Source organism: Carcharodon carcharias, chromosome 17, assembly GCF_017639515.1.
Source record: "Carcharodon carcharias isolate sCarCar2 chromosome 17, sCarCar2.pri, whole genome shotgun sequence".
NCBI classification, from domain to species: Eukaryota; Metazoa; Chordata; class Chondrichthyes; order Lamniformes; family Lamnidae; genus Carcharodon; species Carcharodon carcharias.
In genome coordinates, this window is record NC_054483.1 from 95,515,666 (window position 1) to 95,536,555 (window position 20,890).

The 20,890-nt window shown below is 39.0% G+C and overlaps 1 protein-coding gene across 11 annotated transcripts in view; it reads left to right on the top strand.

The window, feature by feature from the left end:
• The window catches only part of LOC121289876 (exocyst complex component 6-like), a 187,942-nt gene that overhangs the window by 44,001 nt on the left and 123,051 nt on the right, over positions 1 to 20,890 (top strand). For 10 of the 11 annotated variants that reach the window (XR_005945666.1, XM_041209805.1, XM_041209807.1 and 7 more), the window contains exons 5-8: positions 1,162 to 1,207; positions 10,754 to 10,958; positions 12,562 to 12,717; positions 13,389 to 13,457. Coding sequence is in view for 10 of the 11 variants with exons in the window: in XM_041209805.1 (XP_041065739.1) it covers positions 1,162 to 1,207; positions 10,754 to 10,958; positions 12,562 to 12,717; positions 13,389 to 13,457 (476 nt within the window). In the remaining variant the exon portion in view is untranslated. The remainder of the gene's footprint in view (positions 1 to 1,161; positions 1,208 to 10,753; positions 10,959 to 12,561; positions 12,718 to 13,388; positions 13,458 to 20,890) is intronic. The other variant, XM_041209799.1, reaches the window with a different exon arrangement.

The window sequence follows — 20,890 nt, forward strand, 5'->3', positions numbered from 1 at the left end:
TGTGAAGAGCAAAGGTCAGCATTGTAAATACACAAACTAGTTACAATTTTGAACACTTTTTCTAGAAAAAAAATAAAAAAAAAATATTGCATTCAAAATAACTCTTGTCCCTTCCTTGAGGAGGTAAGTTATTTTATTTTGTACCTGTGCATCAGTGTTTATGAAGTGAGTTTGTGCCTTCAATAAATTTTCAAAACCTGGACTTATCTCAGATATTCTTCACATAGAACATAAAAATTCTTTTTTGAAGCAAATATGTTGTTATAAGGGTGAAGAAAAGAATGACAATCTGTAAATAAAAACTGATGTTTTCAATGCTGAAATGCTTTTTGGAAATAGGATTTTTTTTCCCCCTCTATATCCAAGTTTACCATTGTAGGTCTTCCTATTATGTAATTTTCCACTCTCTCACATTTGTATTTTTTCACAAATACTTATTTTTTAGGACACTTCACACTGCTACTTTTTCTCTATTATGCTCTCCTCCACCCCCCCTCCAATACTAAGAGGCTATGTTTTGCGTTGTTCTCAGATTTTTATTTCCTGCCTTTTAAGTTTGCCCAAAAATCTACTTCTAATGTATAGTTTTGAATCCTCTTCTCATATCTTGATGAAACTCACTGCATAAGTTCTGATAATTTGAATTCATTGAAGGCTTTTTCCTTCCAGATTTTCATCATGTTTTGTCACATCTTCTCCTGAAGACTTTTACTCAAGTCCCATGCATGGTTTTTCTCTATTCCTGGACTTGAAGCTCAAACTCTACACACTGAGGTTCCTCTGTGGCCTGCTCACTTCCCAATCTGATTTGATATGCAACTTCTTGGTGTGATGATTCAATGCTATGTAATACCATGGTCTTGGCGCTGCCTCATTGGGACGAAGGTTTACTAAATAGCATTGACGTTCTTGTAGCTGTGGAAAATTGTGACCTCAGACATTGTAGTTTCCTTAAAGGCCAGTACCCCAAGTGATTTTTCTCAGTGCAAAATGCCCACATTTTCTTGTGTTTAGCTTGGATTTCAATTAGTAAAGAAAAATCATACCAAGTATTCCAATACGTTTCATTGTAGTTTATCTACCAAAAAGCTTTAGAGCAGAATAATTGCATTATTAAGAATTGTACTAACTTTTTTATTTTTCCTCCCTTTTTGCTTTTAGTGCTAGAAATGTACAGCAAAGTGAGAGAACAGATGAAGGCCAAAAGGTACTTTATGTTTCTATGCTCTGAACTAATTTTCCATTGCAACTTTCCTTTTATAACAGTCTAATGATGGGCCTTCTCATGAGACCTATATGTATATTATATTTCTACGTTTGACAGTATTCAATTCAATTATTAATTGTACATATTTTGTGTAAAGATAGCATATAATCTGACAAGTTAACAATTTGTGTGAAATTCCAACTTGCATGATGCAGCATTTTATGTTGGTTATTTTGCCTTCATGATAAATGCTGTGCCTTTATGCCTGGATGCTAAATTTGATTTACAGCATCATAGATTGCCACAAGTGACAAATTAAGATCCTAACCATCTGTCTGATGTTCTTAAGTATGTAAAACTACTACCTCAATGACCAATGTGGCACCAAATCTATGTCAATAAATTATATTTATATACTAGCAGTGAAGTACAGTAAGTGGAGACGAACTGGGACCATGCTAAGGAGGTTGAACCATTTCAATGTGATTTATAAAATTCACAAGATGCTTTTGTGCCAAATTGATGCAACGAACCATAGAATGGCGAAGACAGGCATGATATCTTATTGAATCAAAAATATCATGGAATTACTGTAAATAGATTAATAACGTCAAACTGACAAAGAAGATGGGGGATTGTTGGCTTGAATGCATGACTGCCAAATGCTTCCGTCTAGTCCATGAAAGAGACAGTATGTCTGAATCTGCACAGTCTGGTAAGTATGCTATAGTGCTTTGTAAGCTTCCTTCTTGTATAGTAAACATAGTTGAAAAAATTTGTCCATAATGTGTACCATGTTCATGTAAAATAATTGGATGAGCAACTCTCCTGTGCCCTTTTATTCTTCAGTTTGATAAATTTCATTAAATTATTTGCAAAATCTGGCTTTTGCAGTAGCTGTCTTTTCTTCTAGTTGAAAGTCATTTAATAGAAGTGTATCTTGTCTCCACAGATGAAATATCTCCATCTATTTCTGAGCTTGCCAGCAGCTTGGAAGGGCCGCTGGTTAAGCAGGAATGAACATCAGGCATAAAAGCTATGGCACTTGGGGGAATACATACAACATTGTGTTGTTAAGTGGTAGAGTTCTCTGCAAACCTCTCCTGCATAGACTGGAAGCTCTGCAACAGCAGATCAGAGGATTTATCTGCCCTACAAGGTAGATGCTGGCCACTCAAAAAGGAGGACATAGACCTGATTCATCAGCCCCTTTAAAGAATGTCTATGCTGTTGTGTAATTGGGTAATGCCCAGCTACACACTTGCAAGATTGAAACCATAATTTTATACACAAACTGGCAATAGTTGGCTCTCTGGTCTATTGTTTGCCATGTTGCTGTGAAGCCTACAACCCTCTTTCTTGGGATGTTGCCATTCAGAGCCTCCTTGAGTTCTCTGACTCTTGAAATCATAGGGTTCCATTTTCAATCCCCGTCAACCCAAATCCAAAGTAACATAATAGAGGCTTATTACAAATCCAGATGGTGTACCTACCCAAGGGACTGCGGCGGTTCAAGAAGGTGGCTTACCATCACTTTCTTGAGGATAATTGGGGATGGGTAACAAATTATGGCAGTAATACCCACAAAATAACAGGAAAAAGCCCACTCTGTTTTGTAAATCTGTAAACAGAACAAAATTACAGATTCTTGGCACAGCTCATAATGCAATTAGAATGTGTTTTATTAGTCTCCCTTGTTTCTGATATTAATCCAGTAGTAACCAGAATTAGCTTGACTTTCCTTTATTTTCCTTGGAGAATTTTGCATCATTTACACTTACAATCACAGAATTGTGGTGGTGTACTTTTTAAAAATTTGATGTAAACTTGTAATATTTTTCTTTGAATAAAATATTTTAAAATGTACTTTGGTCTCCAATGTTCTTTTCTCATGTTAGTCCTCCTGTCCCAATTCATATGGAACACTCTCAAAACTACATCCAGGAGGCAGGCCATCTGGGGAATTCTTAGCCTATGGTTCTACTGTTTACTTTATTCATATGGAAGATGTCTTGATTTGTCCAGTTACAGAAATAATTTACTAATCAGTGTTGCTTTTGCAACTATGTTCAAAAATACTATTATTTAATGTGCTAAAAAATGATGCACTATGTATTACAATACATTCTACCCTGGGTAAAACTAATTTAATTTTGGTGACATGGTTAGCATAGTCTGTATAATTGACACAAATTCTAATAAATATTTGAAGACTTCAATAAATTGGTATGGACGTGACTAAATTTTATGGGTAGTAACCCAAATTCTGCCAACATTGAAGCAAAAACTACAAATAGTTTGCAATGTAAAGCAAAAACCTGAACGACATTGGAGATACAAGGAGATAATAGTTAATTTTCAGTAATCAATCATTGCAATCATAAACTAATTTCAAAATTAAACAGGTGTCCATTTTTCTTGTGCTTATCTCATTACAATGTGTTTGCACTCATTAATGTACCAAATGCATGCAGTATAATGCATGCTACACTAAATTTGTGTGCCACAGCTGTGCTTTGCTAATAGATTAAACTATATGATTTAATGAGAGCACAACTCAGTATTTTAGGCTTCAATCAGGTAATAATTTGAGATGATTGATCAACCTAATTTACCCTAAACATAAATGACATTGCTGTAAACATGATTGGATTTCTCCAATATTGTTAGATTGCGAATCCACATTGAATGCAGGGAAATCATGAAGACTCTGTTAAAGAAAGGACTGCTCAATGTCATTTGAGGCTTTTTACCTAACAGCTACATAATAATGTAAACATTAATTTTGTTTTTGAGATTTTGATTCCCTCTTAAATGAAGGTAAAAGTAATATTTTTGGCAAAATATTTTCACAGTTGCAGATCATAATTAGGATCCCAAAGTTCCTGTTCTTTGGAGGGTGATACCAGGGCCTTTGAACAAAGGAGTGAGAATTTGGGATGGGACTTAATTATTAAGTTGCTATTCCTTTCCACAAACCAAAATTCCAACTTGAGCTAGGGACCTGTGAGGGTGGGGAGGAGGGTTGCAGAAGGTGGACATGGATCTGGGTTCCCCCAGTGCACTCAGCACTGAATAAGTCAGAACTGCAGGGGTGACATCATCCTCTGGAATTCTTGCCTTATCTTTAATAGTGTTGATGAGCCTCAATGCCTGGTGGTATTCATTGCTTTCTATTACGACAGAGGCAATTGAAATTTCAAGTATCTGTTTTAAGATTCAAAACCCATTCATGACCACCACTGAACACCACACCCCCACCCCACCAGCTCAGAGTAAAGTGGAATGGTGGCAGTCTGAAAATTCTCACCCTGCCATGGGACAGATGCCCCAAGAGCATTGTCAATGGGGTCGTTCTGTGTATCAGCAGTTGAAGTTAAAAACAGTTAAATTGACTATTTAGATTCACCTCAAGGTAAGTTGAGCAAATGATTGCATGTCAGGAAGGACAGCTGGGTTTACTGAAGCAGCTCAGAAAATGGAGCTGGAGAAAATATGGCAACGGCCAAAACCAGCTGAGGACCTTGGCTGGCTGACCTAGCCAAATTTGCTCCCACCATGATTGTCGAGCTGCTTCTGGGGTTGCAACTGGCCTCTACAGCTTGCTGGTAATCAAATAAGGCTGGTGGGTTAATTTGCCACCAACCTTATTGCATGCATGTAGAGTTTGCAGTACTGGAACTGCACCTCCAATTCACGTGCAATCCAGTTTCTATGCCCGTGAATGGTATTGAGTAGCTAAGGTTGAAGTTGAAGGAGACCCAGCTGTCTTAGGAACCTCTGGGCTCAACATATTCAATAGATGCAAAGCAACAATCAGTAAATATAATGGAGTGTTGAGCAGTTTAGCCAAAATACAAGTCTGAGAAGTGGTGACCAAATTTTATAGCACTCTGGTCAGACTGCACCTTGAATAATATGGGGTCACTAATAAACCAGCACAACATTCAAGCACTGAAGTCATTGCAGGGAAGAGCCACAGCTGATCTCGAGTGTTGATTCTGAGATATCCAGTAAAACTGGGACTTGGGATTTTTAGTCATCTGTAATTTAATCTTAGAGGAATATTAGCTAGTAAATAGTATGGAAAATATAAAGAAAAGTTATTTGAAATTAGATATCGAGAGCAAGACAGGGCAACACTGGTTTAAGTTTGCAAAAGGAAAATTTACGACTGATAGCAGGAAGATGAGCCAATAGAGGGTGTTGGCTTCTGGATAGAGCATTGGAGGTTAAACATCTAGAATCATTGATGTTGGATGCTGCAATTGGCGGACCTTTGGGTTTTTTGGGATTGATGGGCTCACACGGCTTTTCTGTGATCTGTTGTGATTACCTTGTTCTCTCATTTCATTTCACATCATGAACCATGTGTCAAGCTCACCAGTAAAGTGTCCGAACGGAAGTGAGTGTATGCTGAAGTCTCCCAGGGAACTCAGATTGGGCTTGTTGTGTTCCTTGTCTTGATCAACCATTCCCACTGCAGAGAAGTTTGCATTTGCCACTTTAAAAATGTCAGTAACCTGGTAGTCATTGAAAAGTGTGGCATCCATACTGAATCCTACATGCCAGCTGTCCTTGAACAATTTCACAACTGGTTGCAGAGAATGAAATGTACCTTAACCCTAAAAAGTGTGCGATTTATTGACATCTGCTTTGCTGAAAACAAACCAGCCCCTCCCAATTTTGTCACTAAATGATGTCACAATCGAACCTTAATGCCATCAAACTGTTGGATATATTTATCCAGGCAGATCTAAAATGACATGTACACATTGGTTGCATTGTTAAGCAAGCTAACACATTGGTTGCATTGTTAAGCAAGCTAACACATTGGTTGCATTGTTAAGCAAGCTAACAGCCCTCTGTGCATGCTTCTGAAGGTGAAATACCAGTCCCCTCATGCAATGATCATGTAACTTTTTTCATTCACCTTGTTTTGGAATATGGGGGCAGCTGTGTGGTCAAGTAGAATCATAAAGCAGCAATGTAAAGCAATTGAGTGTGTTTAGAAAAGGGCTTGCAAAGTCTTTCTTAGCCCTAATTAGTGTAGTTACTCAGACGTCTTACATAACTATGATATGAAGACACTCTAGAATAGGTATGGTCAACTCTGTTGTCCTTTCATGATCGTTGCCAATCTCCAAATTTCATGTTACCTGCAGGTGGATCTCAGTGGCTACCAGATACAGAATTCAAATCAACTAACTGAGTTAAGATGTAAAACAACAAGATTTAAGAAAATAGTGCCATATCTCATCCATACAATGAACAACCTCTAATGATTGTTGGGCTTTGAATCTTGATGATAAAGACCCTAATTTGATGATCAATGCGTTATTCTGCTCTGTTCTTTCTACCATTTTTTTGCATTTAACTTGGAATGATTGATTGTAAAGCTTGTCTCAGTTTGGCCTTTGATTTTTAAATAAATAAACCTTTGAATTGAAGTTAGTGCAATCTTGAAAACGCTAGCATGCCAAGAAAACCTGACTTTGTGAAGTGTATTTTATACATTTGAAACACTGAAAAGTGCAGCTTTTATGAATTGTTTTGATCCTTTCATGGCATATGAGTGTCACTGGTATGGCCAGCATTTGTTACTCATCTCTAGTAGCCCTTGAGAAGATGGTGGTAAGCTGCCTTCTTGATCCACTGTGATCCATCTGGTCTGGGTATGTCTACAGTGTTGTTAGAGGGAGTTCCAGAATCATGACCCAGTGACTGTGAAGGAACTGCAATATAGTTCCAAGTTGGGATGGTGTGTGACTTGGATGGAAAGTTGCAGGCGGTGGTATTCCCATGCGTCTGCTGCCCTTGTCCTTCTAGGTGTTAGAGGTTGCAGGTTTGGTAGCTGTTGTCGAGGGTTGGTGAGTTGCTGCGATGCACCTTGCAAATGGTACACACCACAGCCACTGTGCCTCGTGGGTGGAGGACGAGAATGTTTTAAGGTGGTGGTTGGGGTGCCGATCAAGTGGCCCGCTTTGTTTTGGATGGTTTCGAGCTTCTTGAGTGTTGTTGGAGCCACACTCATCCAAGTAAGTGAAGAATATTCCATCGCACCTGACTAATGCCTTATTGATGGTGGGCAGACTTTGGGGATTCAGGAGATGAGTTACTCACTGCAGAATTCCTAGCCTCTGGCCTGTTTTTGTTGCCACAGTATTTATATGGCTGGTCCAGTTCAGTTTCTGATCAGTGGAACACCCAGGATGTTGATGGTGGGACATTCAATGATAAAGCCATTGAATGTCAATAGGAGAGGAGGTGGTTAGATTCTCTCACGTTGGAGATGGTCATCGCTTGATGTTCGTGTGGTTGGAATGTTACTTGCCACGTATCAGCCCAATTCTGAATGTTGTCCAGGTCTTGCTGCAGTTGGACATAGTCTGTTTCAGTATCTGAGGAATCATGAATGGTACTGAACACTGCAATCAGTGACCGCATCTGACGGCATGATGGAGGAAAGGTCATTGAAGCCCCTGAAGATGGTTGGACCTAGGACACTACCCTGATACAAGCATTTTTCTTTGTGCTGAATATGACTCCAACCTGTAGAGAGTTTTCCCCCCCTAATTTTGATAGGACTTCTTGATGCCTCGCATGGTCAAGTGCTGCCTTGATGCCATGGGCAGTCACACTCGCTTCACCACTTGAGTTCAGCTCATTTGTTTCATGTTTGGACCAAGGCTGTATGAAGTCAGGAGCCAGGTGGCCCTGAAGGAAACCAACTGAGCATCGGTGAACAGGTTGTTGCTGTGTAAGTGCTGCTTGATAGTGCTGTCGACAGCATCTTCCATCACTTTGCTGATGATTGAGTGGATTGATGGGATGGTAATTGGCCGGATCAGATGCATCCTGCTTTTTGGGGGCAGGGCTTAACTGACCGATTTTCCATATTGCTGGGTGGATGCCGATGTTGTGGCTGTGCTGGAACAGCTTGGCTAAGGGCGTGGCAAGTTCTGGAGCATAAGTCTTCAGTACCGTTGCCGTGATGTAATCGGGACCCATAACCTTTGCTGTATTTTTATTTTAAAAACTTAAGATTGAGTAGTTTGGCACATAACATTAACAAATGTATGAACTGCAACTTCTCAAATGAAAAGTGGCTACCTCAGGAAGACTATTGTTGCCCTTCACCTAGTGTATTATTAGTTTTCAAAATTACTACACTTACTACACTGTCCCATAAGGACATCAGATTTGTATTACCTGATCAGTTTAGATCCTACCTAAGCATCATGATGAATGGCAACAAAATAGTTATTGAACATTGATTTCTAAATCAAAACCCAGAATCCAAATGATACAGTACTTTAGTATTCTGTAGAAATGTTTTCTTAATTATTATATTTGGACTTTCTGTAAGAAAAGTCACTTTTGTTAATGGTATTGTAAATGTTCTAGCCCAATGGAAGCCTATTATGGCTTGTATTTAATTATTGTATTTGCAATTAGCAAAAATGAAATCTATGTGGGTAATATATAAACTTGTCTGTCATTAAAAAATCATTGAGCCTGACTACTATTAGGTTAGGGAGTTACTTGGGTTAATGGCTTATGATACAATGTATAAATTATTCATAACTGATGATGCTGCTGAACAGCTTCAAGCAATAAATGAAAAATCTTATTTGAACAGAGAACTATTCAAAAGTTGATGTGTTTCTCAGCAGAAATATGCAAGGAGTAACTTGTTAAAATACTGATTCTAAATTCAACTTAACAGCTGGACAAATTGGAAAACAGTTTTTTGCTTTGGGTTTGTTAAATCTACATTTTGTTTTGAGTAATATGAGTCTGTCCTACCTAATTTTGTTTTGTAAGTCTTTCACAACCTTAATCTGAAGAATGATATACATGTGCAATGACAAATGGGTTGGTTAATGGGTAAAACCTGCACACAAATCTTCTAGGTTTTATTGGGCATTTACATAAATTATGCTTCATAGCTTTTGTTGATAAAATGATCGTGATAAATTTGTCACTGCCAAAGGCATTTATCAACATTTATGAAGGGTGTTATTTTGTTATGGTTTTGCTTGAGCTGGTAAGTTCATTCCAGGTTGTATGTTTTTTTTTTAAAAATTGAATATTTATTTTAAACCTTGGCCTGCAGTTGACCTGCAAATTAAAAAGGCCTTAATATTTTATGAGAACAGATGTTAAAAGCCAAGGTCTTGTTCTACAGACAGATATAATTAGAGAAGGGCTTGCAGAATGGATTTGAGGGATTATGTGTGAATGTTGATCTCAAAGTCAGTGTTTTCCAGATGATCTAACAGTGCAAAGATAAGCTGATCGGTATAATTTGAATAAAACTGTTTATATGACTTTGCTATTATGAATATATCTTCTTGCGGTTGCATCGTTGGTGCATTTTGGGCATTGCTCTTTTCAAAATGTGAAGGGCATAACCTAACAAATGTACCATGCAGTGATGGTATTAGACAAAATAAGCTGCCTTAAAGTGCACAGATCCAGTGTCATCAGAGATAAAAGTTCTTAATTTGTGTTTGAAGCCTCAGCTTATAATCATCATATCACATGGGCTGCTATGATTATAATTGAGTCCAAGCTGTTCAACTGTGCTGGTAACACATGAGCTTTGCTGGATATCCTAATTGTGGCAAGTTGCTTGCATAAAATTACTCCTTTAGCATTGAAGATAGAAGAATTTAATCAGCACTTTAATCACAATTTTTTTTAAAGCCTTTTTCTAGGTGTTTCCCTAATTTAAAGACACATACACTGATTGAAAGTGTGCAGTGTAGTTTAAGGCAGAATACAAAGAATTCAGACGATGTGCCATTTTTTTGAGCTTTTGTATCAATAGTATATCTTTTCATATGCATTTATAGTATGAGTAGATTTTTTTCCATTGTGGAATGTCAGATAGAAGTTATGACAGCTGGAACGTTGCCATGATACTTGTGACATTGACAGAAAAATTAGTAAAATAATTAGATACTTTATTCTTCATGTGCATTTTTACATACGAAACTTCAGACTAAACAATTGACATGTTCGCTAGGATTTCTGTCTTGAGAAGAAAAGTTGAACGATGTCTGCTAGATTTTAGATCTTTCTGATGTTGCGAACAGATACAATTCTTGAACCATGGGCATAGATTCAGGGTGAAACAAAATGAAATAAATAGGCAATTCAGACAAAATTTCTTCCAGAAAAGATTGATCATCCTGTGGAACAAATTGCCATTACATTTAGTTGAACAATAACATTAAAGCATTTCAAAAGGAAAATGGATGAGTTCCTGGCAGCTGAAAGAATTCATGGTTATTGATTTCCTCATTTAAATGGCAGTTATCTTGCCTAAAAAGTGATAGTTTGTGGATGTACTAGAGCGATTGATGCCTGAAATGTTATTAACTTATGTAACCGTTGAATCCATGAACACTGCAGCAGGCTAGAGATGTTATTTTCTCACTCTTTTAATTTTTTTATTGATGGCTCATCATATTTTTAAAATCCTAATTGGTTTAATGAACATGATTTGATGCATATAATTTGTTTTTAATCTCCCAGATATTATTCTGCGTTGAAAACTATGGAACTTCTAGAAAATACGTATCTTCCCCAGGTTCATCAGTACCGTTTCTGTCAGATTATGACTGAAAATATTCCCAGGCTGCGGGAAGAGGTCAAGGAAATTTCGATGTCAGATTTGAAAGATTTTTTAGAAAGTATTCGGAAACATTCTGATAAAATAGGAGAGATGGCCATGAAACAAGTGAGAAAACAATTTAATTTTTTTTTATATGGGTAACATATAATTTTGCTATTTTTTTTCTTTTCAGAGTAGCTGTATGTGTGATTATGGTTTGTTCTATTAAAATTAGTTTGCTAAAATTCAGATTTAGCTACTCAGTTGGTAAATGTAACTTGTGGAAATGTGCTGGGTCGGACAGACCAAGGCAGTTGGATTCCCTGTCTCTGTTATTTGTCAGTTTAGCCAAGGCTGGGTCACAGCAGTTGGCTGAGATGCTCAGGAGAAGAAAAGTTGTCCATTATTCCCACTGCACATGATTATTCAGTGATTTTTTTTTGTTGTCGTTGTCGAGCACATGTGGATAACCAGTGAGAACAGGATCTTTCTTGAGATTAGATCGCCTACTGATATTCACTGACTAGGTTTTCACATGAAAACTGGCCAGCTGATTAAAGTACCGAAAGGATGCCAGCATCCACAGATCTACACCCCAGCTTTCAGAAGGGAAGAGGAGAAAATTAGTGACAGACGTAAAATTGAATGTGGACAACTGGTTTACTGGAATGTTGATTTGGAGCCATGATACCAGAGTTCAAATACTAGTTTTCCATTTGGACCTCCAGAGAGAATAGGTTTTGGCATTTTGGAAAAATTAACTGTGGAATTAATAGAACACTAACAAACCCTTTTGTAATACTGAAGACTGTTTTCTGATTGTTAGATTAAAGCATGGCATTTATGCTACTTCAAGATTTCTATATAAAGTCATCTATCTCCCTGTTAACTCAGGAAACCAATTGAAGAAAGGAATTTTGTAATTGTAATCATTAAATTGCCAGTCTTTAAATTTGCTCATCTTGTTCAAGAAGTGGAAGAGTTCAGGAAAAAACATTTTCAATGTGTTCTGAAGAAAAATATGTACAATCCTTCTCAGGAGGGAAGAAGTATAATCCCAGTCAAAATCTAGCTTCATGAAATCCTGGAAAATTGGATTCCCTCTACTTAGAGAGTTACTCGGATGCATTTTGGGATCTTTTACAGACATTTTACCACTGACGCATTTGGAGATTGACAAGTGCTAGAATACAATTTAGAAGCTTAATACTCAAGTCATAGTGTACTAGATTTCTGAGTTACATTCAGCAATGGGTTGGCATTCAGATCGGGGAGAATGCTTTTTAAATTTGAGCTAACTTTGCTAGTTACGCCGTTGGGATGGAATAGATGCTGATCTCTGCTTCTGAGGAGGAGTTAAGTTTTAAAACTGCTATCCTGGAAAGAGGAGAGTCCTTTTCCTAACGTAGTTTTTAAGACTCCTGCTTTATCTTGGTAAACGATGTTATGCATTGTAATGTGTTAGTCTAGATTGGCAGAATTGACACTAAGTTAATTATTTGTAAAACTTAGATCAAGATATATGATGCATTATTGCACAATTATATAATCTCTGAATTTTAATTGTGGCTAACTTAGAATAATCTTTAATGCTGCATAGTGTCAGATCAATAAACACCTTATGTTTAAAAAAACAGTAAATTATAAATGTTTAACTGAATGAAGTAATTCATCAAAGCAAGTGTGTATTTGGAATATTTCCTATTGGCTTTGTATTAATGATCCACAGTCTCAACAGCAAAGAACTTTCAATAGTGTTGTCAAGAAGCAAACCAATACCAGCAATGAAAGGAAATTTAATGTTGCCAATGGTACGGTTCCTGAGCACATGAATGTAGCAACATCGGGACAGATACAAGACGAGGAAGACGAATACGAAGAGGAGGTAATTTTAATCATTGCTTTTTATTTAGACAGTTTATAAATAAAATACATTGATTATGTGACTGAATACACAAAAGCACAATATATATTTGTGATGATCAAAAAGTACATTTTTTCATTGATTAGTGAAAGTTTCTATTACTTTCAATTCTGTCCTAGACTAAACATTGCAAAGGTATAAAAAGCTCAGCGTAAGAAATTGTGATAACTATTCTTCATCGAGTTCAGTGGGCAACTAGAACTGTTGGCTGGTCTTAAATACTTTGAATGCATATCTATGATCAAACACTGGGGTGCATGGTTTTAGCAGGAGTTTATAAAAATATTTTAATTTGTTCTGCCTAGTATGCAACCCTATGGTTTATGTGCTGACCTAAGTAGTGCTCTGGCATAAAGTTAACAAGGTATGATTATCTGAAGGTGGAACGTAAGGTCTGGAACTCGGGTGGGGAATCTTTCCCATTAGTAGCTAAGCACTGATCTTTCTGGGCATCTTGAAGGTACAATTATGAGGTCTCTCTAGAACATGTATTAAAGTATGCTCAACATTTTTAGAGTCGAAAGTTAGACATGTTAGTTTACATTTGCAGAATAACTGCTAGTGTAGTTAAAGTTTGGTTGATGTTTTAAAGCTTTGGCATACACATACAAAATAATGCACATATTCTGCAGGTTCTCACTGCCCAGGATCTAGTGGATTTCTCTCCTGTTTACAGATGTCTGCATATATACAGCATTTTGGTAAGTGTTGTCCAAATTTCTCAATATTTCTCTTTAAAGTTGGGATTATGCATTTGCACATTATACAGGAAAGGATATTAGTGGTTTTCAGTTGTTTCAGTTGAGGTTAAGTACAAGTGGTGGGCACTAATTGAATGGTTACTTGAGTACATATAAAGAGACACTTACTGACACAGGAGAGTGGAGTCAGAGGCTATATACCTATAATGTTTCACTCTAAATAAGTCTATTCCAAGTAAACACTGGGTCTGGTTACTTCCTTCACCAACTGCCTATCAAAAGTATAATGGTTATGCTTGCCAAATAAGAACAAGGAGATTTAAAAAGCCGTATAGAAATACCTGTATATGAAGTGAAGAGCAAAACTGTACTCAGCTTCTGTAGCAAGCAATATTTTTAAACATACTTGTGAGAAAATTGAAGTAGGGAGATTCTGAATAAAAGGAATACTGAATTCTCTAAATATATCTACAGCAAATTTCATAATATAAGGTATAATTGGATTTGTTTTCCTTTGACTTCGATTTAAATAGTTTAATATGTTTTTGTGTATAGAATGTACTACTTCAACCCAAGAGGCTCCTTTCTGAAATATTTTCATGTCATGATAGAAAATCTTGCATTTGCATGCACTTGTCCACAAAACTTTACTTCCTGTTGTCACACTGTCCAAAGTCTAGGTCTTCCAGTCAGCAGCAATGCTGGGCGCATTGCCGGTGCCTTTGAAGCTTTCTGTGTCCCTATGACACTGCCCATTTTCATCTGGGACATCTGATCCTGGCTGAAGCAGAAATGGGCCTTCATGACCTCTCCAGGGTAACTCCAGTGAGTACAAAAGAGTTGAAGGAAGGAGGGGATAATGCCCCCTTTTTACAGCACCAGCTGTCTTACTGAGCCAAGTTTTTAAAGGTCCATAAGTCTTTCAATGTGGGTTAGTTAGTGGATGACTGGGTGAGTGAGTAGGTGGGCAGTTGGGTTGGGTCAGTGGTGGTAGAGAGCAAGTTGACTTCAAGTGGTGGTGATTGGGGATGCTAGTTGTGATGCTCAGTTCAATAATGGTGGCTAATGTCCGAGTTAGACCAGGTATTAACCAGCTTAACATTTCCTGGCTAAGTATCCAGGTAAGTCCTGCGTATCTGGCCCAAGGCCCTGACAGCTCAATGTTGGAGACTTTCGCAGAGGGTCCTGGGCAGTGTGAATCAGCCCATGGGAGGTTTAAACTTCCCAGGCAATTACAGCGCATGTGTGTGCCAGGACTTCTGCAGGGTCCTGATGTGCAACACAGACTTAAGTCCAGATTTTCCTGTGAGGACATTGGAAGGTTTGGGACTAAATCTTGTGTCAGTAAGATCTATTATAAGATCATAAGTAGTAGGAGCAGGCTAAACAGCTCATCTAACCTTCTCTGCCATTCAGTAAGATCATATCTGACCTTTGACCTCAACCCACTTTCCCACCTGATCTCCATGTCCATTGATTTCCCCCAGAGTCCAAAAATCTGTCTCATACTTGAACACTGAGCATCCACAGGCCTGTGGGGTAGAGAATGCCAAAGACATAGATTCCTCTGAGTGAAGAAATTTCTCCTCATCTTCAATCTTAGTTGATCGATCCCTTATCCTGAGATGCTGCCCCTATTCATAGACTCTGCACCCAGGGGAAATAACATCTCTGCATCTACCCTGTCAAGCCCTTTAAGAATCTTTTGTGTTTCCATGCAATCATATCTCATTTTTCTAAACCCCAATGAATAAAGGCCGAATCCACTCAGCATTGCTTCATAAGGCAACTCTCTGATCCCAGGAATCGATTAAATCAAATCAATTGCTGCCCCGCTTCCAAGGCCTGCCAACTCCAAAAAAACCCTGTATATCCTGACTCTGCTTTCTGTCTGTTAGCAATTATCTATCCATGCTAATATATTACGCCAACCCCATGAGCTGTTACCTCGTGTAATAACCTTTGTGGCACCTTGTTGAATGCTTTTTGGAAATCCAAATATGCTACATCGACTGGTTCTATTTACTTTGTTTGTTAGTGACCCCTTATAAATACCTTTTATGGAAAAGTCCTATGTAAACTGTTTCCTGTTAATAATTACTGACTCTGGTGCCATGTGGTGCTGTATTATTGTTTTCTCACAAGATACTTAAAATTTCTTCTGAAAATTTATCAGCTGCCAATATTTCTCAGTTAATGAAGCTGCTAATGTCCAAAAGTACGATTTAAATTAAATTTTAAAAGCTCATGCTGTCATGATTGGCAAGACCCTGTAACATAATTAAATTTATCCATTGAACAAACTTCTGTGCCTTTTAATACCTTCAGAAAAGTTTTCACTTGCAGGTGAATTGCTGTCAGAGTCATTAATGGCACAGAAGGAGGCCATTTGGACGCCAGTCTGCGAATATTGGTGTACCCAAATTCCCAAGGTAGTTAAGCTGCTGGAATATTTATTCTTTGGTTTCTCCCTAGTTGAGTTTTTCAGAATTAGTTTAAAGTTGAAGACCAAATTTCAAACATTTATTGAGATGAAGTAAAACAGTGTGTGCGTGCACACGTGTTAGAGAAAAACAGATTGTGGATGGTAAACTTGTTCTAGCATTGCTAATTAGTTCAGGAGGTGCTTTGCACTATCAGTATGTGTCTTTCCTCATAATTTAAGTTAGCTTTCAACAGTGGGATTTTGAAGAAAGCAATCTGTAGTCTACTGACATTTAGAAATGTTAATGTTCAAATTGCGAGTGTGGCCAGTGAGTGCCATTGCAATATGACTGCCCTCTGAAATGGTCTAGCAAGCCAGACAATTATATCAAACGACTACAGATAAGTCAAATACGAAGTAAACATAACAGACCATCCAATATCAATCTAGACATCAGATACGATAAAGACACACCACCAGATACAACAAAGGAATACCCTGACCAGTTGATCCTGCAAAGTCCTTCTCACTAACATTTGGGGATATAATAAAACTGGGAGAGCTGTCCTAGAGACTAGTCAAGTCATAGTTGTACTCAGAGTCATAGAGATTTCTCCATCACAAGCCCTTGATATTCCTTATCCCACCAGCAGGTTAGATTCAGCAAAGCTGGCAGCGCAGTGGTTTACAAATGGGAGGGAGTGATCCTGGAAGTCTTCACCATGACTTTGGACCCCATGAAGCCTTTTGGCCTCAGGTAAAACAATGGCAAGGAAGCTTCCTGCTGATTACCACTTACTGCCCTCCCTCAAAGGATGAATCAGTATTCCTCCATGTTGAACTTCATTTGGAAGAGGCATTGAGGGTAGCAAGTGCAAAGAATGCATTCTGGATGGAGGACTTCAATGTGCACCACCAAGTGGCTCAATAGCCCCGCCGCTTACTGAGCTGGCCGAGGTCCTGAAGGACATATTGCCACACTTATTTTGCAAAGGTAGCAAGAGAATCAACTCCAGGGAAAGACTATTGACCTTGTCATCACCAATCTATCTGTCACAGATGCATCTGTCCATGCCAGAAGTGGTAAAAGTGACCAACACACAGTCCTTGTGAAGATGAGCCCCACCTTCACGTTGAGGACACACTCTCTATTGTGTTGTGTGGTGCTACCGCCATGCTAAATGGAATAGATTCAGCTCAGATCTAGGAGCTCAAAACTGGCATCCCTGAGACACTATGATCCATCAGCAGCATCAGAATTGTGTTCAACCGCAATCTGTAACCTTATGGCCCAGCATATCCCGAACTCTACCATCACCATCAAACCAAGGGGCCAACCCTGGTTTAATGAGGAGTGTAGGAGAGCATGCCAGGAGCAGCACCAGGCATATCTGAAAATGAGGTGCTAACCTGGTGAAGCTACAATACTGCATTATGTACATGCTAAACAGCAGTAGCAGCACGCTACTGACAGAGGTATGCAACCCCATAATCGACAGATCAAATAAAAGTTCTGCAGTCCTGACACATCCAGTCATGAATGGTAATAGACAATTAACAACTAATGGGAGGAGTAGGCTCCAAAATCATCCCCATCCTCAGTGAAGGCAGAGGCCAGTAAGTCTGTGCAGAAACCAAGTCTCAAGCATTTTCAACCATCTTCAGCCACAAGTGCTGAGTGCATAATCCATCTTGACCACCAGCATCACGAATGCCAGTCTTCAGCTAATTTGATTCACATTGTGATATCAAGAAACTGAGTGCACTGGTCACAGCAAAGGCTATGGGCCTTGAAACATCCCAGCTGTAGTGCTGAAGACTTGTGCTCCAGAGCTGACTGTGCCCCTGGCCAAGCTATTCCAGTACAGCTACAACACTGGTGTCTGCCCAGCAATATAGAAAATTGGCCAGCTAAGCCCTGTCCGCAAAAAGAAAGTCAAATCTCATCCAGTCAGTTACCAGCCCATCAGCTTACTCTCAGCCATCAGCAAAGTGATGGAAGGGGGGGGTTGACAGTGCTAACCATCGGCACTTACTCAGCAATAACCTGCTCATTGCTCAGTTCGGGCTGGGACTACTCCGCTCCAGACCTCATTACAACCTTGGTTCAAATGTGGACAAAAGAGCTGAATTCCAGAGGTGAGGTGATGGTGACTGACCTTGTCATCAAGACAGCATTTGACAGAATGTCAATTCAAGGAGCTCTAGTAAAATTGAAATTAAAGGGAATATTGGGGAAACTCTCCCCTGGTGGCGCCATACCTAGCACAAAAGAAAGTGGTTGTGGTTGTTGGAGGCCAAGCATCTCCGGCCCAGGCTATACCTGCAGGAGTTCCTCAGGACAGTGTCCTAGGCCCAATCATCTTCAGTTACTTCATCAATGATATTCACTGCATCATAAGATCAGAAGTGAGGATGTTTGCACAGTGTACAACCTCATTTATAACTCAAATAACGAAGCAGTCTGTGTCTGCATTCAGCAAGACCTGCACAACTTTCAGACTTGGGCTTATAAGTGCGAGTAACATTTGTGCCGCACAGTACCATACAATGACTGTCTCCAACAAGAGAGAATCTAACCATCTCCACTTGATATTCAACAATATCACCATTGCTCAATCCCCTACCATCAACACCCTAGGGGGTTACCATTGGCAGAAACTTGACCAGCCACACACACAATGGGACTGCATTAGAAGGTCAGAGACTGGGAATTCTGCAGTGAGTAACCCATCTCCTGTCTCTCTGAAGCCTTTCTACCATCCCCAAGGCACAAGTCAGGAGAATGATGGGTTACTCCCCACTTTCCTCAATGAGTGCAGCTCCAGCAATACTCGAGAGGCTTGACAAAGCGGCCTACTTGATTGGCATCCCATCCACCATCTTAAACATTCACTCACTCCACCACTAGTGTATAATGGGAACAGTATGTATCATCTTATGGATCTAAAGGCTGACGCATCCCCTGGACCTGATGCCTGCATCTTACAGTCTCAAAAGAAGTGGCTGCAGAGCCAGACAGAGCGTACAGTGTGATGTTGCAAAATTTTCCAGCTTCTGGAAGAGACACAGCAGATTGGAAATCCACAAAGCAGGAAACTATAGGCCAATTAGCTGAACATCAGTCATTGGGAAATTGCTGGAATCCGTTATTAAGAAACTTGTAACAGGACGTTTTAGAAATTCATAATACAATCAAGCAGAGTCAACATGGTTTATGTAAGGGGAAGTGTTTGCCAATTGTATTAGAGTTTTTTGAGGATGTAACAAGCAAAATGGATAAAGGGGAATCAGTAGATGTAGTGTATTTGGATGTCCAAAAGGCATTCGATAAGGTACCACTTAAAGATTACAGCCCAATATAAAAGCTTGTGGTATGGGGGGTAATATATTAACTTGGATAGAGGACTGGCTAACTAACTGAATATAGAGTCTGGATAAATGGGTCATGTACAGGTTGTCAAACTGTAATTAGTGGAGTGCCACAAGAATCAGTGCTGAGGCCTCAACTATTTACAGTTCATATTAATGACTTGGTTAAAGGGACCAATTGTACTGTAGCTAAATTTTCTGATAATGCATAGATGGGTGGGAAAGCAAGTTGTAAAGAGGACACAGTTTGCAAAGGGATAGTTAAGTGAGCACACAAACATTTGGCAGATAAAATATAATGTGGGAAAATGTGAGGTTGTCCACATTGGTAGGATTATTTAAATGGAGAGCGACTACAGAATGCTGTGTGGTACAGAGGGATCTGGGGCTCTTTATACATGAAATTCAAGGTTAGCATACAGCAAGTAATTAGGAAGGCAAATAAAATGTTGGCCTTTATTGCAAGGGGGCCGGATAATCTAACCCGGCATGTCAGTCATATGTTTAAACTTGTGATGAAATGGAAAAAAAATGTCTATCTGATTGAAAGTGAATTTCCACTGATCAGAAGCATTGAGGTGCTCTACAAATATTGGGCTTGTGTTGAATAATTTTTTTTTCTTGTTTGTTACCTGTTTTTAAAAAAAAAAACACAATGCATAACTTTGAGTTAATTTGGAAGATCCCAGAACAAAAGGAGTTGTTTTTGAGAAGACTAATTCAGGATTGATATGTGGTGTCCCAATTGACAGCCTGGAGAAGCTTTGTCCAAACTTTCTTTTCTGTTTCACTAAAGTGATTTAGTTTTAGCATCATGAAACAGTTAATTTGCTGATGTAGATGTGAAGAATACCTTAAGTACAGACACCTGGCCTAGCTGGCGCCTTCTGTTTCTCAGGAAGGTGAACCCTTAAAATAAGATGTTGTGAATGGAATTGGCTAAGTACTTCTACTTTTAGTCTCTGAAGAAGCTTCAGAGGCTATCTGTCATCAGCCCTTTTCCATCAAATCTCTCCAGTAACATCTGAAGATACCATAAGTGCAAGGATAAAACCTGGGACTTTAATAATCAAAAGACTGGCTCAGTACTATCAGAAATTCAATTTTGCAGCAGAGTATTTGCCCTCCATTCATTTATTAAAAAGCCATGGTTTGACCATCCTCTTGTAAAAAGAATGAAAGTTGGCTTATAAACTACAGGAAAGGGGGTTCAAGTGCCTTTTAGGAAAAACGCATGCTTTATTAAAAGGATACCTATTAAGAAAATTTCTGACTCTTCCTTGGTGTGCAGGCAGAGAGGGAATGGATACTGCCAGGCAGCCAAGACAGACTAGGTAGGTAGTGCTGGAGTGCATCCAGCTCTCTAACTGGTATTCAGTTCTTGGATACTGGTGAGAGTGATGATCCCTCTGGGGACTGCAGCCAGAGTCATGTGCACAGCACCTCGCCTAGCTCAGCTGTATGGGTTGGGCGGGGGAGGAAGATATTTAAAGCATTAGTATTGGGGGATTAGGAACAGACAGATATGAATCCAGGAAGGTACGTTGCCTTCCTGGTGCCGGGGTCAAGGATGTCACTGGTTGCAAAGCACTGAAAAGGGAGGGTTAACAGCTAGCAGAAGTGATCCATATCATTG